Source organism: Rhagoletis zephyria, unplaced genomic scaffold (genome assembly GCF_001687245.7).
Source record: "Rhagoletis zephyria isolate East Lansing unplaced genomic scaffold, Rhagoletis_zephyria_1.1 Rzeph_scaffold_00103, whole genome shotgun sequence".
NCBI lineage: Eukaryota > Metazoa > Arthropoda > Insecta > Diptera > Tephritidae > Rhagoletis > Rhagoletis zephyria.
The window spans coordinates 488,180-512,226 of NW_016157187.1; the positions used below are offsets into that span (position 1 = coordinate 488,180).

Here is a 24,047-nt window from a genome sequence, read left to right on the forward strand (position 1 = left end):
TTTTCAGAAAAAAGTTTTCGTAGCGTTTTTGACGTTTTTCGGGTTTGTTTACATCGTCTTCTACCTCTTCGTAGTGATTTTTTAGCGATTGAATGTGTTTTCTGCAGCGATTTTAATTATAAATTTTGGTTTATTACATATTTATGATATAAAATAAAGTGCTGTGTGGTCGGAACAAGTTTGTGCGTATGTTTGGTTTGCCAAAAGGCGTAAATTTGCGTGAAAAGTGGGTGCACGTTTGTGGCCAGAACGGTGGCATTGAAAAATCGACCCGTGGTAATGATATGCGATTGTAAAACACTTTCAATCATGAAAACCATATTTTATGAACTTTTTTTGCTAATTGTCATCAAGTTTCACTTTGTATATTTTATAATAAATACCAATTTAATCGCACTCAATCACCGCGCCTTTTTCGTTTTCTTTGTTTGTTTTCATTCTTAGGCAGATGTCAAAAACACTCAGAAATATACTTTTTTCTTGCTTCTTTGATTAGGTGATCTTGTATTTTTGGTTCATGAATGCTACCCATACATTTTAATGGGCTAGCGCACACTTGCACGATTCCGTCGCTGCGAATTTTTCGAACATTCAATGTTCTTCTCTATTGACGCGTTCGAAACGCGGCTTGCAGCGTTTTGAAGGCGTCAAAGAAGAAGAAGAAAGGTGTCACAGCAATAAAGGCAAAGAAAACAAAACGTGTAATGTACAAAAACTAATAAAAACGTTCGTAATAATAGTATTTTGTACGATTTGGGCACGCCGAGTGCGAAAATACACGAAATAAAGGGAAAATTGAGTGAATTGTACATCGGAAATCGACGCGAAAAAATCGCTCAAGTGTGCGCACGTTTGCGGATTCGAAGTTAACAGCCGAATTCGCAACGTATTCGCAACGATGGAATCGCGCTAATGTGCGCTTCGCTTAACATGTGCAGGACAAGGCAAATTTTTACAAGGTGGTGTTGCTAAAATTAGCCGCAGTCCTTCTGAATGTGAAAATTATGTGTTTGTTGTATTTTTGGGTTTTGAAATTGGGTATACTTGAGTTGCTTTTGCCCAACTGATACCACCTTGTATTAATTCACCTTAGTTCAACACCGGGTGTCGCAAAGAACCAGCGAAGAACACCCGAAATAGAAGTGTCTCTTGTAAAATGTGCAGCACAAGGCGAATTTATACAAGGTTCGTCGCGGTCCTTCTGAATGTGAAAATTATGGGTTTGTTGTATTTTTGGGTTTTGAAGTTGGGTATACTTTAGTTTTTTCTCAACCGATATAACCTTGTATTAATTCACTTTGGTGCAGCGTGCAGCAATAAAGGAAATGAGCTTTAGCCTGAAGAGGCGCCATTGCGCCAACACACTGTGCTGGTTCCGACATTGGCGCTGGAGTTAGTGTGTCAGCGCCAAAAGATTTGCGCCGTTACCCAGGCAACAAAATGCTTTAAAATGTGTTGTCATGTTGAATTAACTCTTATTTACTTGAATAAAAGTGTAAAATAGTGGTGCTTGTGATGTAAACAAACGCTCAGCTGACGAACCCGCTTTCGCAAACTTTTTTCTCAAAACCAGTTACAAATACAATGTCGCGTTCTTACGTGATCTTGTATTTTTGGTTCATGTGATCTCAACCTTCCAGACAAGGTAGTGTTACTGGCGAATGAAGTTTTCGCCGCAGTACTTGCTAATGTTAAAATAAAGTTAAAATGATTTGTTTGTTGTAATATGAATTCGCCCTCTTTACAACAAACACATCATTCTGACATTAGGAAGTACTGCGGCGAAAACCTAAATTCGCCATTAACTCCCATGATTCAATAATTATTATTAGGTGCGTTCGTTTAAAATCTCCAACAGAAACCAACCAACTGCCAAATTCCGGCGAAATGTCATCTGTTCGCTCACAAGAGAGAAATATCCAAAATAGTACGCGAACAGAAAATTTGCAGAAACTTGCAAGTTAGACGAACAGCTGATATAATTTTTGTTTATAAACAAAAGTGTAAAATTTAAAACGTACGAAAAGTCATCGCAAAGTGTTATACTGACACAGTTTATTGATTAAACAAATAACTACTTATTTCTTACAAGTTTAATTAGTCGCATTTTGTAATTTTTATCTTCCAAACCATCAAATTAAATTTTGTGATTTGCGTAAATGCCAACCAGCTGTTTTTGATCAGCTGTTTCCCTGTTGGCAAATTGCTGTTGGCAAAAATTTTTCCAACAGAAACTAACAGCTTCCCCTCAAAATGAAATGTCACTTTGCTCTCTCAATTTCCCCTACTTTGCAAGTTTTTGTACGCGAACGCAAAAACCTGTAAGTTTTGGTTAAACATGAACAATTAACAGCTACGCGAACGAACCTATTATTGAATCATGGTATAAATTCGCCTTGCTGCCAGACTTAACTCGCTGACTTCAGCGAGTTGTCGCCTTATAGATTTACATTCTTTGTCGCGTTTTTACGTGATCTTGCATTTTTTGATCATGAGAAAATGGACACATGGGGAAAGACTTTTGTATCGCGGAAATCCGAACGCAGCTCGAGTGAAATGACTCGACCTGTCAAATGTTATTTGATGGAGAGTGGGGTGAAGACGCAATAAAGAAGAATTAACACAACGCTAAATTGTTGACGGAATTTTTGGAGGCCATTGCCATTGTTTTTCCATAGTTTCCCTTTGTTGATTAATTTTTTCAGTGGTATTTTGCACTAAATATATACTATGGTTGCAGTGCACTCGTGATGTTATTTGTGCTTTATTAAATTTACGATTTATTTGTATTTTTCATACTGTGTACGTAGCAAAAAAAAATTGTGATGCTTTCGCAAACGCTCAGCCGTCCACATATCTGCTCCCACAACACTACCTCCCAACACCAACATTTTCCTTTGCAACAAACGTCAACTAACTGCGATGTCTTTACGTGCAATTAAGAAACGCGAGAACCAATATAATTCCCCAGCTGTAGTGCGCCAGCCGCTCTTTAGAAAAGCCTACACATCGGCAATTCAACGCAAGCCACACTCGACAGCAAGTGGTTACAACAGTGATAATACATCGAATGCTAACAATATTGCCATTTTGAAACAACCAGACAGTTTACGTAGATTTCGCAACTTGCAAAATCAACGCACGCTACTTGGCCGCGCTATATATTCCAGCCCGGAACTACGTCGCCCATCAAACGACGACGATACGGTTGAGAGCCTCGCGCATGTGGTGCGCACCAAATCCGATGGCGATTTGCGTGCTTTGCTAAAAAGTTGTACAGGTAACGCGGCAGACACCGCTGGACGTGGTTTAATTGGTGCTAAGTCGGAGGTGTGCTTGCAGTCAATATCATCGCACAGCTATCAAGAAGAAAGTCAAACGACACAAATCTCTACATCAAGTTATCCACGCTTGGAAGCTTCAGCTGAACGACGATCACCAGTTTCAGAGCCTATAGCCGTGTCACAACTAACTAGGAAGAGTCTCACCTCCACCGGTAATATGATGTCCGGCGCACGTTCACACCGTGACCTCACACAATCAACTTATGCCGGCAATAGTAGTACGTATGACGTCACAGTTTCATCAACCCGTCGGCGTTTGAGCGAATGCAGCATAAACTCAAGTTATTCACAACGCACCAGTGCTATGTCCAGTAGCGTTTTGACGCTATCATCCAATAATCCAGCCGCAAACGAACCTAACTCTGTGATGCGTGTGCCTATAATCGGATATGAGGTAATGGAGGAGCGAGCACGTTTTACAGTGTACAAGCTACGGGTGGAGAATCCATTGACCAACGAATGCTGGCTAGTGTTGCGCCGTTATACAGATTTTGTGCGCTTGAATACTAAACTTAAACAACTTTTCCCAAACATTGTGCTACTGCTGCCGCGCAAGAAAATATTTGGTGATAATTTCAATGCTGTCTTCCTGGATAACAGGGTACAAGGGCTGCAAATATTTGTTAACTCCATTATGGCCAAAGAGGAGTTAAGGAAATGTAAGCTGGTGCGCGAGTTCTTTTGTTTGGATGAACCGCCTTCATATTCTGAATCTATGGAGGAGTGTAGGGTAGGATGGATACAAATTATTTAAATAGCTTCTTATTTTAAAATATAATTTTGATTGCAGGCAATTTTCGAAGCACAAGAAGAAACAATAGCTCATCTGAAAGCGCAAGTAAATAGTAAAAACGAATTGATATTAAATTTACAACAAAAGTTACGTGATGAAATTGCGGAAAAAGAGACACTCAAGTAAGTCAATGCTAAAAACAATATTGCAAAAATGTTATCAATTTGATTGTATTTTTTATATTTCTTTTTTTTAAGAAACGCTACCAGTAATTGTCAACGCTGTAGTGGTGCAAATCCGGGTGCTATTTAAAGGTGGTAAAATGCACAACAAAATAGCAAAAATTAAGAGATTTAATTTTAATTGTTATCATAATAATGCTGATGATATGGTTCCGTGTGTTATGCTAAGCTTAGCACGCGGTAATAACCAAATGCAATCGAAAAGAAGATATTCTGCTGCTATAAGAGCAAAATAAAACTTCGACAAAGTTGGAGATTGTTTTTGTTAAACTGGGGGGAGATTCTGTAACCAGTTACCGACAATTTTCGAATCGCTATCGCACTTTTTGACGCAAAAACATTATATCATGCGTCAAAAATATCGTGATCCAAAAATTGTCGCTAACTGGTTACAGAATCTCGCTCCTGATTAACGTAGGCGAATGTTAAACAAAAATGTGAAAAATAATATAACATCTCAGTAAAATTCTGTTCCAGAAAATTGAATCTTCTAACGTTCTCGAACTGTATGATATTTAAATTGTATAAATTGCTTTCTTTCTGTTGTAGTAGTGCTGTTCTGTAGTGCTTTAGTTTTAAAATTGATATCCTTAAAGGTGGTTTAAGATGGCAGCAAAGGGGGTTGTATTCTTTTCAAGTATAATGTATTTCCATAGTTTCCATTATTATTTGTATATTACAACCTAGTTTATTAGCGTAATTTTGCTATTGAATAGAAAAATGTTAAAAGCAATACTGATGCATTCATTTAAGTACACTTTATTTCCTTAAGAACATTTATGCAAACAAATACATTCATAAAAAAATAAATATGTATATCAAAATTAAAAACAACTTTTCGTAAGCTACATACGTAATACGCATTTTAAGGCATATATTGCGGGCAAGTCGCTGTGTGAGCATTGGTGTAGTCCCAAACGCATGTTCCCATGATGGTCACATCTACATTGTCGGCACGTTTAGCTGTTGCAACAACCATGGCAAAAAGCATGCTTTGTATTAATGCGTTTAGGAGTGCACACAATTTTATTTCGGAAGACAATAAAAATATATTTAATTAAAAAAAACTCCGACACTTAAAGGCTGGTCATAGCTGGCGGCCGTGCATATGCCTTCGGTATGAAACCATATTTGCGCGTTTTTGGCGCATATGCCCATAGCCAGCCGTCGACCGTTTGATTATTCAAATCTGCATAAATCCAGTCTCCTCTACGAACATTCAAGTCATCTGGCGCTTGAGCCTACAAAGAGTTTAGTATTAAAATGTTTCTTTAGTCAAATTTGTACTAATTTTTCAAATGCTTACCTTATAATCGTATAACATGACCAGCTCAGTGCCGTGATAGCGTAGATCATCTGCACCAATACCTCCAATTTGCTGTTGTTGTTGTTGATGCTGTGCGGCGCTTTGCTGTTGTTGCTGTAAGCTGGTTATGCATGTCACATCCAGTTGAGTAGCTGTTGTTGCTATAGTTTGACTCAATGAATTTAAATTACTATTCAAATTAGCAGCGGTAAGCTCCAAATTCACTTTTGTTTGTGATTTGTGTACCCCATTACTGGCAGCTCCTCCACCTACCACACCAATAACTGTGTCCTGCGTTGTGCCGCATGCATTCAACAATTTCTGTTGTGTTTGGAGCACGCTTTCTGCTGGGAAAACAAAAGCCGATGGTATAAAACCTTCTTGACCATCGCTACGAACAATCCAAAACCAATCAGGATCCTCACGATTCAAGACCGTCACGAACTCACCACGCTCAACCGATAAATCATTTTCGTCACGTGCTATAAATGTATATAAAACAATATAGCGGCCACTGGGATCCTTGTGAAATGGAGTACACTCTGGTTCCAATATCAGACTTATTTCGGAATTTTTTAATGAAGGTCCAATAGGTGCTGCATTAGTGGCAGAGCCACCACCATTGCTTCCATTGCCAGCTGCAACCACATCGTCAATTAAATCTATTTTACTCTCTGCACTTAAAAGTGGCATATTCTCCTGATTATGCTCATGCACGTTGACATTCTGATCGCGCGGTAACTTTTTCTTGATTGCCAAATCCGCCAACTGTGTGTTGTATTGAGCACAATAGGAATATGGTATGAATCCTTCCTGTCGCGTATCCTGACCAATAACATAGACCCAATCATTTTCACGATATAGAATATTCACAATTTGTCCGCGCTTGACTTCGAGTTCGTCATCGACACAGGGGGTAAAATCATGCAAAATCACCATTTTTGAGTCTGGACTCAGACCGTGCTCCTTTTCGATGCCAACGCGAACGAGTGTTTCTATGCTGGAAGAACCGGTAATTCGACCAAGACCAACACCAGGTATAGGCAAATCGCGTTCGATATTAGCACTGGTGGCTGAAAAGGAAATAAAGACAAAATATGTATGAAAAAACCCAATTTAATTTAGCTAGACACAAAAGCAAAGCGAGTATGTGTCTTCAGTCTTTTGTTTTCTTTACATACACAAGAACATATATATATATTTTGGTTTGGGCACAAATTGTAAAATCACATGCATGGACCATGTTTCTGTCAATCTTTTATCGAAAATATAAGCCTGAAGAATATTACTTAGTTTTATTCGCAAATAGATATATGTATATATTTTTTGTCATAGTTTCAGATATACATAAGTATCGAGGTGTAGTCATTAGACGTTACCTTTCTTTTTATCGCGCCGCATGCGCACAGGACACAAAAATGCCATCCTCAAGTCTTTTGTTGTTGCTTTTAATATGTTGGCGTATAGTTTTTATTTACATTTCATATAACAAAAACCACTTTATTTTAGTTTATTCCACGACACTGCTTGGATTTGCATCCAATGCTTGTGGTTTAAAAATTTAGTGCATCGGACTATGGCGCCAGAGCGACATCTGTGCGAAAGAATTTCACTGTAGCTCTGTTTCACACACTTACCGGGTCTGTTCGGTAAGTAGAGAGTAAGAAAAGTCAATCTCTCATATATATCCAAATAGCTTTATTCCAGAGTAAAAAATATTACTCTCTCATAAGTGTGCCCACATTTCCTTCCCGGAATTTAGAAATCAGCTGATTCACATGAACCAAAAACACTAAATCACGCGGGCAGGAGAGTAGCCCGTTAGAATCGCATTTAGGAAAAAAGTTTAACGATTTTGACATCAGCCGTTTTTTTACATTTCTTCGTTGTTTACAATCTGTTAGTGGCTTTTTACTGCAATTTTCTTAATTTTCGCCTGTGACAACGTGTGTATACATAATAAAGATAAAGCATAATTTAACACAACGGCATGATTTATAGAAGAATTTGCATAATAAAAATGATTATTCATGCGTTCAACAATTTCGCGGTTTTCTTCGTTCTCTTCGTTGTTTACTTCTTACAACAAATATGGCGTCGAGATTTCGACAGCTAGAAAATAGCTTTTTTCTTTCTTTCCTTCCCGCGTGATCTTGTGTCCTTCGTTCATGGCTGATTCAAGTGTTTATTTCGTTTGTTATTAGTTAATCCACAAGATAATAACACATACTTTTACTCAACTGGGAGGTAAATATTTGTTAATCAAATTAGATTTTATTAACATATCTCTGTCATTTTGATAAAGCCACTTAAGTTAAAGTCAAATTTATTTTGGATTAAAAAATAATGAGTCCCTCCAAGAATTGTATATTTTTATTGAGCTTATGTTAAAACAACATCGTAAACTGTATATATATGCCTATTTAATAGTTAAAATATTGTTTGGGAACCCAATAAAATATTGCTTTCAAGAGCAAATTGTCTAACTAGGGATAATTTGTTTTATCAAAATGCGCCCCACATAATCAATTATAAAGTATGCACCAAAATTAAAAAATTTGTATGGCATCCCTCGAGATCGTATCGAATAGAGCTAATAAAGGGTTCGTTTCCACTATCGCAAAACTTACAGTTTTTAGTGCAGAAAAAGCTATTTATGTTGCTACTTGGAGATTTCATTAATTTATACTAAAGTTTAATGGGCTATAAAACTGGATGCTCAATAAACTGCAAAACTGCAAAAGAGACTGTTCGAAAATGCATCATCAAAAATTTTTTTTTCCACGAAAGAATAGTGGAGTGATGACAAAATTAATCATCAAAAGCGCCCTGTGTGGAAAACAGGTTATTATCTTATACCACGTTGCACCCTGTCTTCAGATTTCTTCTCTTTTATGTTTACTTTTGTAATGTATTGGCCCAGTTGGAAATTCACTCCAGTTGGTTGACTGAGAACACGTCATCGTTGAGCTATGGAAAAACTAAAAATACAGATTAATAGTACTTTTTATTTTATTTGGCGCAATTTAAAAGCAAAAAGAGATAAAAAATAAAATTTTTCGATATTTAAAACTATGATGTCAAAATAAAGCCAATTAATTTGTCTTTCCGTTGATATACAAAATGTATATGCTCGTTTATATATTTAAGCAAAAAATATTAAAAACAAAATAAAGTCATAATTTTTTCATAAAATAACCTTTCTTTCAGAAAAATACATATGTAAATAATGTTAAAAAGTGTATACTCTTTAGAAAGCGAAAGTTCTTACCTTTACGGTTGGATATCCAGATGGATGCCGTTGACTGGGAGGTGTGTGGCACTTAACGAAATTAGGAGCACAAATTCACTCTACTATAAACAACTTTTGGATATTAGTATAACAATCCAATAGGATTTAATTCAAATAAAGTCAGAAAACACCAGTTATGGTTTGTTTACAATGGACTTGTAAATTTCCAGTCAGATAATTCCCACTAACCAAATGTCACGTTGAAAAGAAAATTCGTTTATCGCTCTTTGCATCTCCCATGCTAACCAATGTATTTAGGGATGCAACATCGTTCATAAAAGTATCGGTGTTTGAAAACATCGATGTTCCACAAAAAATATCGATGTAGTGTCGTGAGATCAAAAGGCGATGAAATATAATAGTGCCGGATGGCCTGGTAACAACTATTTATTTCTGTAGGAAAAAATGTACATGAATTTAATACAACATATAAAATGACCAAATTTACGAACACTACAAATATACTCACCGCAGTTTGCGCCCTTCCTCTGCTATATTCACGACACTACTAAATTTATCATTCGCAAGTGCAGCGAATGGAACAAAAGGAAGTTCGAAAACAGCGATGAGCTTACATCGATGAATATTTAACGCGTCAGGGATGGGCGTTTTGCAACAATCGATGTTAAAAAACCTTGGTTATAAAAACGATACATCGATGATTTCACGATGTCTTAATTTCTCATCTACTACACGAAATAAAATGAAGCCAGAAATATTCTTTAAACTCGAAAGAACTAGATTAACAAATTTAAGTAAATATATAGCTACTATGTAATTACGACGTACCTAAAAATCAAAATTTACCTATCCCAGCGGTTTTAATAAAATTAGTTTAAAAAGGAAAATACATTTTTTCAATTGAAAGATGCACATTTTATTATATGTACTATGTAAATTAAAATTAGGTGCGTGATGTTTGTTGTTAAATATTTGCAATGTTTAAAAAAAAAAAANCGGCACTATTTGTATACATACGTCACATAAATGTGAGTTTTTGTATATTTCGTGCGGGAATTAAATAAATCGTTTGTTTAACGTTTGCAATTGCATCAATAACTTTGTGAGAATTGTGTACAAAAGTGCATAACACAGTGAATTTTAAGGAATGATCTATGAATACATAAATGAACTATCGCATTCAATACTTTTTTTTTTGGAAGCGCCTCCAATCGGAACCAAGAACCAATCTCGACAAAAGTGGGCGTTTTAACCAACAAATGTTCATTGACTTGCTAAATATTTGCATCTCTTGACTACAACTCGTTTTGCAGTGTCAGCTGCAAAAGTGGAGAGACCTGCAAAATTTAAAGGTAAGTGTGCAGATGCTATATTATTTTAATATGTATTTCCTTGCAGGACTTATGTATTTATAAAATTAGGCAGATATAAAACAATGTGGTCTGCTAAATTATGTACATACAAATTTGCATCTATAAATGCATTCCCTGCAGCCAAAAGCGCAACATATTCACATGTACATTTGCTTTTCAAAAATGGACTGCTATTGCACAACTGCATTCCTTTTCGATGACGCATCCTTCTGTATGTAACATGTATGTATGTGTGTATGTGCATGCATATGTAATATGCAAGACTGTAAGTAAACCCGAAGGGGGTTGTTTTGAACACAAATTTTGCTTGGCTAACCATCAAGGTAACTGCTCTTATTTTTCTCCCTAGCAAATTAGCTTCAAGGTCAATTAAACTATAAACAATCAAAAACACTCAAAGCCATACAAAAAAATATTATTTACTGTAGAGGATAAGAGCTTTTAAATATTTTTCATACTTTGTCGCAATTTTCCATCGCGCAAGTTACTAAATCGATACGACATTTCCGTGAAAATCATCGCCGATGATATCGCTATTTTTAGAATTGTCAGACGTCCGTTTTATAATATGAAAGCGATACTGCAATTAGGAACTATTTTGGTAGGAATAAAAGCAACTTGTGCGATAAAGTTTGAGGTGTCATTTGCTGGTGAGTGCTGATCGGACCCGAAGAAATGCGCGAGCTCTTTTAGTTGGCAATTCACACTGCATCCTTAAGTAGATAAGGCCAAGCGTCGAGTGATCAGGAGGCTGCACAAATTACCCTAAAACAGTGCCCAGTGAAGCCCAGGTGACCATCAGGAAGGTGAACGCCTACAAATACGTTGACCCCTGGTGGAATTTGCATGCTGATGCAAACATTTGGGTCCGGCGGAAGTAGCATATATCACCAAGGTCCTCAATTTGTCAATGGTGCTGAAACCGGGTAAGCCAGCCAACAAAATGAGTCTTATCGACCTATAGCGGTTCCTTCTCCGGTTGCGAAGACAATTGAAGCCTTGCTACTTTCGCACTTCACAAACCTCGTGTTTTCAGCGAAGCATCCGCATGGCTTCTCCAAAATGAACAGCACAACAATAGCACTTAACTCCGTAAACACTTAAATCACTCGTCGCCTTACCCAGTGGTCGGAAAATTATTTAAAAATCAGCGACGACCCTCTTCACCACCTGGACGAAGGAGGTCAGACTTCAACTAGGCATTCAATTCGATGACACACCAATTCCGACGGTGAACAACCTGAAAATTTTAGGAGCTACCTTTGATAGCCCGCAACCAGGTCCTCAAGTCGCTCGCCAGCAGCACCTGGGATAGAGACGAAGAAATTGGCCGGCCGGTTCTGAACTATTTGGCTCCTATTTGGTCGTCTGGGGCTAGTTGGACCACGCTGAAAACTTGTCAAAACGCCGCACTCCGGACACCGACAAGATGCCTTTAGATATCGCCTGAGCACCACCTTCATTGCGAGGCCCAAATTATGCAATTTTTTTTGGGGAGGAGGGGGATGCCACAGGCTTAAGCACCCCAACAAACCCTTACCCCACGACAGTCGGGTCTATATAACCGGAACGACTGTCACTCCAGCATCACTCCCCAAAGGCTCTTTGGGAAATTTGTATGCTGTTACAACAACCCTGACTAGAGGAAGAACCTTCGCCCAGACACGTCAAAAGGCATATTTTCGGTACATGGACGCGGTCCAAACTTGGTTGGTTTAAATGACGAGTTTAACAACTCCAATTAGCAATTATGCGTGCCATTTTGAAACCACTACTCGCAATTTAACCTGGACATAAAACATGAAAAGAAATCAACAGAAGTACGTTGTTATTCTCAAATCTAGCATGTCGAGTTTAAGAACCTAAGTAGTTGCAGTGGGTTAATATCACATATGTCTGTCCAACCGCCGTAGCAGGCTTTGCCTAGAAGCCTGACTCTAGTTGTTGTTGTTGTAACAGCATACAAATTCCCCAAAGACTTTTTGGGGAGTGTCGCTGGAGTGACAGTCCTTGGCCAGATATAAATCTGGGTCGTTCCGGTTACGTAGACCCGACTGTAGTGGGAACGAAGCCTGACTCTAGTTGTTGTTGTTGTTGTTGTAGCGGCACTACTAAGCCCCGCCTGTTTCGGGTCAACTTTTAATCATTATCGTCAAGCTCAACTAACGGTAGGCCCAGGAAACGAGCTGTTTCGATGGGGTCGGACCAAAGGGAGAAGGGTGTTAGTTAAGTCGGATTGAGCTGGCATGTGAAGAGGTGGTTGGTGTCGTGGGGGGAGTCTCCACATGCCGGGCACTCATTTGGGATGTTTGGGTCGAGTCTGGACAGGTAGCTGTTTAGGCGGCTACAATATCCAGACCGTAATTGAGCCAGGGTAACGCGGGTCTCTCTAGGTAGTTGAAGCTCCGTCTCTTCCAAAGGTGGTGATTGGGCTCCGATAACGACATTCCTAGGCCGGGAGTCGAGGTAGGTGGAGACTGACTCCCTATGAATGTCGTTAATCGCTTGTCTGTACGTCATTGGGTCCAGTGGTTGGTATGTGTGGGTCTGGACTGCGTCCTTGAACACGAATAGATGCCCCCTGACGTGCCTAGGCGGAGGCTCCTCCTCCAGCAGTGGTCTGTTGGGGTGTTCGCTTCTGTGACACCCCACCAGAAACTGCTTACAGAGCATTTTGTTGTGTTCCCTTACGGGGAGCACTTGGGCCTCGCTGTGTAGGTGGTGCTCAGGCGTCATCAGAAGGCACCCAGTCGATGTCCGGAGTGCGGCGTTCTGACAAGTCTGTAGCTTCGTCCACTGCGTCCAACTAGTCCCCGGCGACCAAACTGGCGCTGCATAATTTAGAACCGGCCGGCCAATTGCCTTGTATGTTGCCAGCAACGTTTCTTTGTCTTTGCCCCAAGTACTGCCGCCGGGTGCTGCTGCGGTTGTGTGCGCGGAGAAGGAGAGCAGGCTATCAAAGGTAACCCCTAAAATTTTTGGGTTGTTCACCGTCGGTATAGGTGTGCCGTCGACGTGAATGCCTAATTCTAGCCTGACCTCCTTCGTCCAGGCCGTCTAGATCGGCGATACCCACCGCCTGACTCTAGTCCTACATTATGCTGGGCTATTACAGAGAAGATGCTCCACCCTTTCTTCTGCATCTGTTGAATTACAGCTACAACAAGGGCGTTGTCTTCCAGTCCTAGTCTTGCAGCATGGATTCCCACGACCCAGTGCTCTGTGTAAACGTCCTGTGCCTCTGAGACTTCCAGAGCCGAACAGTTCATGGCTGGCTCGTCGGCTCTCTCATTTCCATGAATTCTGCTGTGCCATGGCACCCAGATCAGTGCAACGACAAGCTTATCGGCTAAAGCCATAATGCTCTCTCTGCTATATTTTTTGTGCTCCTTCCACTCCTTCCTTGGTGGGAACATCGTGCCGAAGTTTTTCACATTTTACGCGAATGCTTGGGTCGTTGAAAGGGAACAAGATCCGTCCATGCCCGTACGTACGTTCTTTCCACAGTCTAAGTTCCCTCAACATCAACCGGTGGCAAATGACAGATGATGTTCAATGGACATGATCTGATCTTCCCAGTAATCTCAATGCAGGCTGAACTTTGTACTCTGCCTAACTTTCTGTGTATATAGTTCATCTCTACAGCTTTCCACTAAACCAACGAACCGTATGCAATAATTGGGCGAATCAGCGCCTTATACATCCATAGCATAAGATCAGATCTTAGGCCCATTTCTTACCCAGCATTTTATTGCAGGAATACAGAGCATCATAGGGCTTTTTAGCTCGATGCACTGTGTTCATTTTCCAATTGAATTTCGGTGTGAGAATGTCGCCCAAATACTTAGCGCTAGGAGAAAGAGTATTCCCATTTAAGGAAGGTATGTCTAGACTTAAATTTACCAATCACTAGACCCCAAGGCGTACCGACGAGTGATCAACGGCATTCATACAGAGTCGGTCACGATTTACCACGAAAGGACCTTTGAATGCCGTGATCGGAGTCCAATCACCGAAGACACAGAGCTTCAACTGCCACGCGATCCCGCGCTACACTGCTCAACATATTGTAGCCGGCTTAACAGCTATTTATCCAGACTCGAATCCGATATCTCAAACGAGTTCCGGTAGTGTGGTGACTTCCCCCACAACACCAACCGTTTCTTTACATGTCAGCACAATCTCACTCAGCTAACACCGCTCTCCCTTTGGACCGACCCGTCCAAGCAGCTCGTTTCTTGGGCCTAACTTCACCTCAGCTTGACGACAACATTTGATGAAGAAGCCGACCCAGGCGGGTCTTAGTAGTGCCTCTACAACCATTCCATACTTTCCCCAAAAAAATTGGGAAAAGGGTTTTTTCTAAACAGCCGTCGCTCCTCGGCAGTCTATGGTAAAACCCCGAGTGTATTTCTGTCTTGAAAAAGCTTTTCATACAATCCGTACACAAAATGGGGATGAAGCTCGGCCAAACCCTTAGCAAAAGTGTAGGCGTCAAAATTTTGTTGTTATTATTATTATTATTATTATTATTATTATTATTATTATTATTATTATTATTATGTATATTTCCATGCCGCTAACTACATATGTATGTAAATACATATATGCTAAAAGTAACCTTCATAACTTTTTTTTATATCCCATTAATAATAATGACTTCCAACAGTACCGATTGCTTAACAGTAACATGAGCTGCACATATTTTTTGTCCTTCAAAACAAACCATTACTTGCACTTGCTGAAGATTTTCCACAGTGTTCAAGCATACAACAACTTCATATTTAACGCTAAGTGGTGTTAAATGCTTCTTTCTTTTTTTAAACAAATCAACCGGTTGCAAGCGGTTGCTAAAGGCAAAAAGGCAAAATCATATTGTACATATGTATGTATGAGCCGTTCATTTTAAAAGTGGATTAAGTAATTCCACACATCTTGTGCCTAAATGACCGGTTACTTGCATCTTAACGCGTCGTCAATTCGTTCAACTTCATCAACCAAAGTTAGAACGTTTTGTCGTTAGTTGAGGACGTTAGAGCGATTTACAGATGCATTCGGTTACAAATAGCCGTTTATTTAAACACTCGAGGCACGAAATGACTTATGCCATTTTCAAAATAAACGGCTCATATGTATGTGCATATACATATGCATTACGACTGCCGTGGGAAGATGTCTCATCTTCGCATATCACGTGAAAGTCAATATTGCAATTTTATGAATGAATTTGGTTAAATCATGTTTTTTGCAGCTCCGAATAAAGTAATTTAACCACTTTTGTAAAGCTAAAATTCAGGGCTTGGGGTCTGTCTATCTGCTGTTGGCAGACTGCTCTCAGCAGCAGCGAGTTCGTTCTAGCTTCTGTTTAAAAAATTAATAATATTTTGAGAACGTCATATCAAGTTTTTAAAACAGGTAGCTGATTTGTTATGAGACTATAAACAATATAAACCTATTGAGCTCGGTAAGTGAACCGCCTCAATCCAATCCTCTTATTTTAACTACGCCCAACACCCTCATTGCGAATGTCGTATCGAGTGTAAGTCGTATTGGGTCGTATCGAAAATTGCATGTCATTGCCTAAAATCACGACTCGAATACTTGGCAGCACTGAATAGTTTTCGAAAGTTTTCATCGACTACTTATTTCTGCACAACATTAGGCAATGCCAATCGAGTCGAGTCGTGAACTTTAGTCTAATTTACTGTCAAGTTTGGTTTGTCTCCAAACGGAGGGAAATTCGTTCCAAAATAAATCATCTTCCCATCCTGTCGGAAAAATAAACAAACAAATTTATCAAATACTAGCAGACCCGGCGAACTTCGTCTCGCCCAAAATAAATTTTTTTTATTGAAAAATTTTGGTTCAACACGCACCCTTTTCAAATAGCACCAATTTTCTCTAAGCGTGTGGGATTGATTTCATATACCTGCATACCATGTTGGAGTACTCTACCATGAACGCTTCCAGAGATATGCAATATGAAAAATACGGTTTGTATGGGAGGTGCCGCACCTCCTGCACCTAGCGGTATGAAATATGCTTTACATCCGATTCTGATACCTAGCATATATGTATATGTACGCAAAAAATTTCATAAAGATCGGTCGAGCCGTTTAGGGGGAGTTCGACCACAAATATTGTGACACGAGATATTTAAATATTAAATAGATGTATGTTTATCGGTGCTGCTTTTGATATAATTGCCGATAGCTTTATGGAAATCGCTGTCTGTCTTTGTTTATGACATAATCGGATTTGTTAATAATACCACTACATATTTAAAAATGTTGCAGTGCTGAAATCGATATATTGTTTAAATATTTCGACATTGCTATCGATATTTTATGTGATCCAAAATTATTGTGAATTTATCGATATATGTAGGTATCGTAGTATTACAGATATACAACATTTCTTGTGCATATCACTCCGGCTACGCCGTCCACAGTATTTTTGCGCAGAACCCACGTCGAAATGTGGAAAAAAGTGCATAGTGCGAACCGAGTTTATTAATAAGCTAGTGGTAGAAAATTTGAAACATTTATTTAAAAAAAAATGTGAATCCTTTGATTACACGTGTACGTTAAAGTTTTTGGGTTTGGGCTATGCGTTGGGACACAACAACAGAAAATCGTTGTACAAATAACTAAGCCGGACCCAAGTTTCTCGATAAGGGGCAACAAAGATTCTTTTTTGCTCGTTTATATGAAGCAGTGGATAAAAATATACGTATATGCGAAAGGTAAATTTATCTGTTGCAAACACACATTGATTTACATCTTTTATTTCGCCTCCGACACAGAATTGTTTTCGTATAAAATTACTCAAAAAAGCTTACTCGTTCGTTTTTAGGCATGTCATTGTTACGAATTTCGAAAGTTCGAAATACGATTCGGAGTGCAGCATACTATTTCTACGATTTGTAGCAAAATCCGAATCCGAAAGAGTTGCAGAATAGGGGTGATAGTTTAGATAAATAAATTGTAAATTTATAGAAACTAGGAAAGCCAGTTTCTGTCGAAATGCGACAGTTTTTCTTGTTTTCAAGGTCGTTTGGAACTAAAACGTGATTTCAAATTTTTATATCTTTTAAGGACTTTTTTACAATACTTGGAATTGACTCAATACGCTTTTGTTTGTCGATAATCGATGAATCTCGATAACTCGATAAACTTTAGATAACTCTTTAAATTTCGAAAACTCTACTAATATTTATTGCTCCATAAATTTCGATGTCCATCGACAAATTTCGACAACTCATTTCACTCTGGCAACTCGATAGAAATTGATTAACCGAGAGTGAAAACTCAGTATATATGTATGTATATAGCCCTAGAAATTTCGATAACTTGATATTTTAAAAATTTCGGTAAATGCATATTTATCGATAACTCGATAAGTTGAAAAAATTGCCTAAATTACGATAATTCGTTAAATTCCTCTAAATCCATAGATTATGATAATTCAATAAAAATCGATAGCTTGATAAATTCCATTAGCTTGACTAATTTCGATAATCCAATAAATTTGTGTAACTCCATAACTATCGGTCAATTTCGACAATTAAGTTTCTGTCTCTATAAATTTCGACAACTCAATAAACGTTGATCAATTTGAATAACTCAATAAACATGGTTAACTCGATAAATTTTGATAACTATAAATATCGACGATTCGATAAATTTCGATAATCATGAACCTCGATGCCTCGATCAATTTCGATAACTGAATTTTTGGTGACTCAATAAATTTCCATATTTCTTATGTTATCCTCATTGCATTAATTTCGTCCTTATCTTCAATTTTGCCTTCACTTTTTTATCAATTATTTCTTCATCATCACATTTAACTTTATTACAGTGTTTAATTTCAAATACAAAGTAAAATAAAATGCGAAAATAACTCAAATTTAACAGGTTTCAACAACAACTATTTTGGCCGTAATTTTCAACTATGTAATTTTAAAACTATAAAAACTCTCCGGTGTCCTCGGTTCGGTAGAATCGCCAAACAAACGGCGACAAATTTAATGTTAGCGGATTAATATATAGATGTTAGTTTCTATAACAATTGATACTTATCGACACTGTTATCGATATATCTATCGATATACATACATAGATAGCTATGAATTTCGTTTCCATTTTCCTATCGTCATTCCATACAAAATGTCCCTTAAACGGTGTTCACATGAGGCGATTTTACAGACAATTGTAAAGGCGATTAGTTGAATAAAAACTTGCATGTCCTCAACTTCATTGGGAACGAATAGTTGACAGGCCGTTCACACCAGGCGATTGTTGCTTTCAACTAAAAGTTTCCTGTAAAATCGCCTCATGTAAACACTGTATTAGACACATAGTATGCGTCTTAGCTTTGTAGTAAACGTTATACATTTTTTAATTCCGTTATAGGATTTACACTAGTACACTGAAATGTTTTATTTGCTTAGTAACCTCCTTTTGAACATTAAAACAACCTGCCGCTCAACTGAGTCGATCTAAAAAGCAGATAAGCCAACAAGCGGACGAGTTGTGAACGTATAAGTGAACGGATGCACATTAAATTAACCCATAAAGTCTTTGCAAAATCCAGTCGATCACATGACTTCGGTATTTCTGAAATCTTCAGCTTGCAATTCAACACCAAACCGCATTGATTTTGCTTTGTTTGTCAGATCTAATTAATGGCCAAACAAAAAGCTATGAATGTGCCACTTTGTCTAGCTGCTTCATTAGCCAATCAGCTAGCCAGCCAGCGAAGGCAACTAATGCGAATAGAAGCGGCTACGTGCCAATTGCTATGATGCGCGCATGGCAACATTCATGTGTACGAACACACATTGTGAAAAATAAATAAATGTACATATTTCCTTTTTTATTTGCCTTGTATGCTTGCCTACACTGCCAGATCATGTGACGATGCCAGTTCGCAAATGCCGCGAGCTTGCCTTGGCATTTTGTCTAAGGCGATACTGGTGCATTGACCTGTACTGCAATTTGTGGCCAATATTGTTGTAAGCGAATTTTTACTGCAACTCGAGTACTTCGTAGGCAGATATGTGGATTAGTTACTTCTATTTTTTTTGTATTCTTATGTTAAACGCCCACTAGTCGCAGCAGAGTTGTACTAGCGAAGCGGGGAAGTTAGCGGGACGAAGGAAGCAGACAAACAAGCGATTCCAAAACAGCTGTGGTGCTAAGCTAATATGTGGCGTGACTTACGGGTGGTAAAGAATGTTGCTGTATTTTGTTTTTGTAGCAAAATTTACACAGCTGATTGGGCGTGAATGGGAAACCAGTTGAGTGTTTATGGTTCGCACTAACAGCGCATTCAGTTTATTTTTGCTTGAAAAATGTTAAGAATCAGAAATGGGGATTTTAAAGTGAGATCTTGGCTAACATAGAAGACCCAAAAACTAATGTTTTTATTGCCTAAATCGATTCCTGAGGTATTCTAGTTTTCGTAGACAAAGTTATATAAGCCGAATTTCGAACTTTAATCTAGAAGATTAAGGCGACTCGAGCAGGCGACCAACAGTAATTAATATTTTGAAACGTGTTTGCTATTGCGCGTGGTCGTTCCTGTTGCCAGATGAGCGGTTCGAGGAGAAAATATCGATGCCGATAGCTCTCGACGGCTTCTTCATAGTTTTCATGGAGGGCAGAGCAGGAGCGGGTGTCTTTGGATCAATCTCAATCTCATTCTCAATTTGTGCCAGACTGAACCAAGAGAAGGGTTTAAAATGCGTGTTTCTAGTTATATTTTCAGATAGCAAGGCGACCATAAAAGCCCTTTCCAATAGGACGTTCACCTCCAGGCTCGTCAAGGAGTGCCATGACACTATTTAACTCTTGTTAGCAAGGAACATGGTATTACTATGCTAGTACCAAGACACTGCGGGATCGTGGGTAACAAGGTCGCCGACGAATTGGCAAGCGAAGGCTCCATCGTCCGTATGAAGACAGGTACTTTTTGTTTTTTTTGTTCTTATTTTTATTGTGGTTTTTGCTGCCGTGGTTCTTGTTGTAGCGGCTACTCAACGCAGCCTAGAATCGGTTAATCCTTCAATCGTTGCCGTCGAGCGCAACTAACGATAGGCCCGTGAAACGTGCTGTTTCGACGTGTTCAGACCAAAGGGATATGGGTGCAGGATATACATAGAATACATACGATGGGTGAATCGGAGTCGGGTCTGGTTATGTACAAGTCTAACCTGTTGGATACTGTAATTGTACCAGATTAACGCAGGTCTCTTGAGGCAGCTGAAGCTCTTCCTTTGCAATGGATGGGGACTGAATTCCGATAATGAAATTCACGGCCGGGAGTTAATGAAGACTAAAGTGGTCCAAAAATGTATGTAAAAAAAAAGGTCGGCTTTTTAATGCCGCCACCCCCTTGGATTCTTATATACCGAAAAAAATATACCCCTATTTTTTATTTTGAAATACAAAAAAAATTTAAGGAGTGCTCAAAGCGCTCAAAGTTTTCCATGTATTTTATATGGGGAAAAAACAACTTTTCGTAGAAATAGTGTAGAATTCTTGAAAATCAATATTTTTCGATCAGAAAACTTTGCTTATCTTCAGGAGATTCCCGGCAATAATACGCAGTTGTTTCTTTAACAATTTTTTCATGGTAACTATATTTTAAGGTCCTTAAAGCCCTTAGAAAATGCATTGGCGGGACCAATAAAAAATCTTTAATCATAAAAAATGGTTAAATAAACAATTGGATATTAATATCTGAAGCCTCCTGAAGAGAACCACAGTTTTACGATTGAAAAATATTGATTTTCAAGAGTTTTATAGCATTTTTACGAAAATTGGTTTTTTCTCCATATAAAATACATGGAAAACTTTGGGCGCTTTAAGCACTCCCTAAATATTTTTTGATTTCAAAATAAAAAAATAGGGGTATATTTTTTCGATATAGAACAATCCTAGGGGGTGCCGGCATTAAAACCCCGACTTTTTTTTTTTTTGACCACTCTAATGAAGACAGTGGTCTCTAAGTTAAAGCCGCTAATTGTCTGTATATCTAGCGTCGGGGCGTTCTGACATGCCTAGTCGAAGGTTCTGCTTTCAGCAAACGCTTCTCAGGTGCTTACGTCTGCAGCAACCGACCAGAGACTGCCTGCTAATGAGGATATATTGCCTTACTGGGAGAATCTGGGTCTCACTGCTGCGTACCTATCCGCAGCGCTGCATTATGACCTTTCTTTATACGTCGCCAGCAGGGCTTCTTCTTTTCTTTGTCCCAAGTGCTGCCGGTGATTTGAGGACTTTGTTTCGACTCAGTACCTTCTTGGCCATAACGGTTGTGTGGCTTTAAGAATTCTCGGCTTATTCACAGTCGGAATTGGCACGCCATCGACGTAAATTCGCAGCCGCTGCCTTTTTTGTCCAGGACTTCGTAGGCGAGACGGATTTATTTCGACAGTTGCTTAACGAATCGTCTCTCTAAACAACTGCACTTCAGACTTGGAGTTTTATAAGCATTTTTTTTATGGTATTTTGAATGGGCTCAATATAGTTACGAGAGCGTCTAATGCATTTTTAGTTATTCTTCAAGTTTTATGTACCACTGCGAATTGCTAATTATTTGGCTTTAAGCTAATATTCTTCTAAACAGAATTAAACATTTTCCGAATAAGCTTTGCGCGCACTGTCATTCTACGACCTCTTTCGGGCAAGATTTAAAACAATAATTCTGTCTAGAAAAGTTTAGCGTTGTAAAGGCACTCTCTGTACTATATTAAAGTGTATGTATGTATTGTATTCTAGGTTCATTTTCATGTACATACATAGGTATGTATGTATGATAATTCTACTTGCACAAACTTTTCGAATATACTGCATCACTCCCCATACAAAAAAAAAAAAATCGGTACTTTGTTTCCATTGCAATCATAAAATCCATTATATTTTAAGACGTCCACCAAAATATTTCGGAAAAATATTAAGATTTACGTGAGCTGGACCGATTTGAAAATACCTCCAAAAATTGAGTTTTTTATTAATAAAAATAGTTTCTTAAAGATTTTTTTTTGAAAAAATCCCCGAAAATGACAAAACGGTTTAAGCTTAACAAAAAAAAACATAAAAATATTTTTAAAAAATTCAAAAAAAAATTTGAACGGAATCGCCATAATCAGATTTGTGATGCTGTTTTTTAATTTTTTTCAAAGATTGGTAAAAGAAAAACTTGAATAACTGAACCTAAACTGTTCCGATTTAGACTTGTGAGGTATCACTGGAAAGGTATTTTCTCAGTCTTTTTATTTCTTTAATATCTAATCTAATAAACTGATTCAAAGGATGAAAGAGAAAGGTAGGATGAACGAACGTCATTGAACGTCATTGAATTAAGATGTGTTGGTTTTGAAACAAAAAAAATGGGACACGAATGACACACAAATAAAAATAGTGCGATAATACCTTTATACTGAGGTCATAAGTCTAAATCAGAATATTTTTGGCCCAGTTATTCAAGTTTTTCGTAAATAAATCTTTGAAAAAAGTAAGAAAAACAGAATCAAAAATGTCATTATTACGATTCCGTTAAAATATTTAAAAATATATTTTTATGCAGATTTTTTAAGCTTAATCTGTTTTGTCATCTGAGGGGACTTTTTTCAAAAAGTTCTTTAAGAATCTAGTTTTATTCATAAAAAACTCCATTTTTGGAGGTGTTTTAAAATCGGCCCAGTCCACGTAAATCTTAATATTTTTCCGAAATATTTTGGTGGACGTCTTAAAATATAATACATTTTTTAATCCCGGCGGGAAAACCGCAACTTTTTTTTGGTGATGCAGTCTAATGTACATACATAAGTAAGTATGTAAATACTCACAACTTTTGTTGCCCACACTGTCGTGTTAAAATAAATTAATTGTGGCTGAAAATTTGTTGTGCCACTGAAAATCAGTGCAAGGACGTTTATTGCACTTCGAACAAGCAACTGGAAGTACTAAATAAATGCAATGACAAAGAACAAAGGAATCCACTAACAAGCAAACTTTGTAAATGCATGCCAATAAACACTATTGAAAGAAATATATATAAAATTCAATGAACACAAGAAAAACTAAGAAATAACAAAGGACCCAAAATATACTTTGCTACTCGCCACGATGGGCTTTAGCGCCTTGGGGTAGGCTACGTACGATGTACGTATGCATGTATGTAGATATGTATGTAAAATCAAGTGTATACCCTGTCGGGAAACGCACTAGTGCCGAACTGGTTCTATACTAGAGAATTTTTAACCATGACTAGTGCGCGTTAATTCTCTTTTGCATGTTAGCAACTGGCGAATTTAACATTGCGATGTCCTACGAAGTGTAAATTTTGCCCCCCCCGCTGCATCCCTTTTTCGATAGTTCCGAACTATGTAGTTCAAAATTCGACAGATAAGATCTAGTTTGTTCTGCATCCCTTTTCGTTCTAAATTTCTAGTGAAAAAAGCGAAATAAAATAGTTTTTTAAAAGTACCACATTTCGCTGATTTTGGACCATTGGGGATCTAGTTCCTATCGGACTGGATCGTTTTTGGCGATAAAGATCTAGTACGGAACTAGAAGTTTGATTCACTAGTTCGCGTTTTCCCTGCAGGGTATGCATAGGTTTTTTTTTATGAGAAGGGAGCCTATAAAGCCTGTACCCGCCAGTGTGGCACTTTAACCCGAACTAAACCGCCTACTGCCCAAGTATCGATGTACATAAAATTGCTTCACCATGTTCCGCGCTCCTTTTAAAAATCGTAGGTAAGTATATGTATTTAGCCGACG

General features: G+C 38.2%; 2 protein-coding genes across 2 annotated transcripts; one reads left to right on the forward strand and one right to left on the reverse strand.

The window, feature by feature from the left end:
- Positions 1–2,559: 2,559 nt before the first annotated feature.
- Positions 2,560–5,110, forward strand: Snx16 (sorting nexin 16). The gene is made up of 5 exons (XM_017633250.1): positions 2,560–2,707; positions 2,811–4,074; positions 4,135–4,259; positions 4,335–4,589; positions 4,725–5,110. Exons 2-4 carry the CDS (start codon positions 2,923–2,925, stop codon positions 4,387–4,389), a joined length of 1,332 nt encoding a protein of 443 aa, XP_017488739.1. The 5' UTR covers positions 2,560–2,707; positions 2,811–2,922; the 3' UTR covers positions 4,390–4,589; positions 4,725–5,110.
- Positions 5,111–5,138: 28 nt separating this feature from the next.
- Dlish (Dachs ligand with SH3s) lies at positions 5,139–7,468 on the reverse strand. Its single transcript, XM_017633260.1, has 3 exons — positions 7,005–7,468; positions 5,626–6,698; positions 5,139–5,560 (listed from the first exon to the last, which is right to left on the reverse strand). Exons 1-3 carry the CDS (start codon positions 7,048–7,050, stop codon positions 5,396–5,398), a joined length of 1,284 nt encoding a protein of 427 aa, XP_017488749.1. The 5' UTR covers positions 7,051–7,468; the 3' UTR covers positions 5,139–5,395.
- Positions 7,469–24,047: the final 16,579 nt, after the last annotated feature.

Excerpts from the sequence above, each read along its gene's own strand:
- Snx16 (XM_017633250.1), top strand. The coding sequence starts at position 2,923 with ATGTCTTTACGTGCAATTAAGAAACGCGAGAACCAATATAATTCCCCA. Across the intron at positions 4,075-4,134 it reads AATCTATGGAGGAGTGTAGG|GCAATTTTCGAAGCACAAGA; the intron begins GTAGGATGGATA and ends TTTTGATTGCAG. Across the intron at positions 4,260-4,334 it reads GCGGAAAAAGAGACACTCAA|AAACGCTACCAGTAATTGTC; the intron begins GTAAGTCAATGC and ends CTTTTTTTTAAG.
- Dlish (XM_017633260.1), bottom strand. The coding sequence starts at position 7,050 with ATGGCATTTTTGTGTCCTGTGCGCATGCGGCGCGATAAAAAGAAAG. Across the intron at positions 6,699-7,004 it reads GCGGCGCGATAAAAAGAAAG|CCACCAGTGCTAATATCGAA; the intron begins GTAACGTCTAAT and ends TTTCCTTTTCAG. Across the intron at positions 5,561-5,625 it reads TCATGTTATACGATTATAAG|GCTCAAGCGCCAGATGACTT; the intron begins GTAAGCATTTGA and ends AACTCTTTGTAG.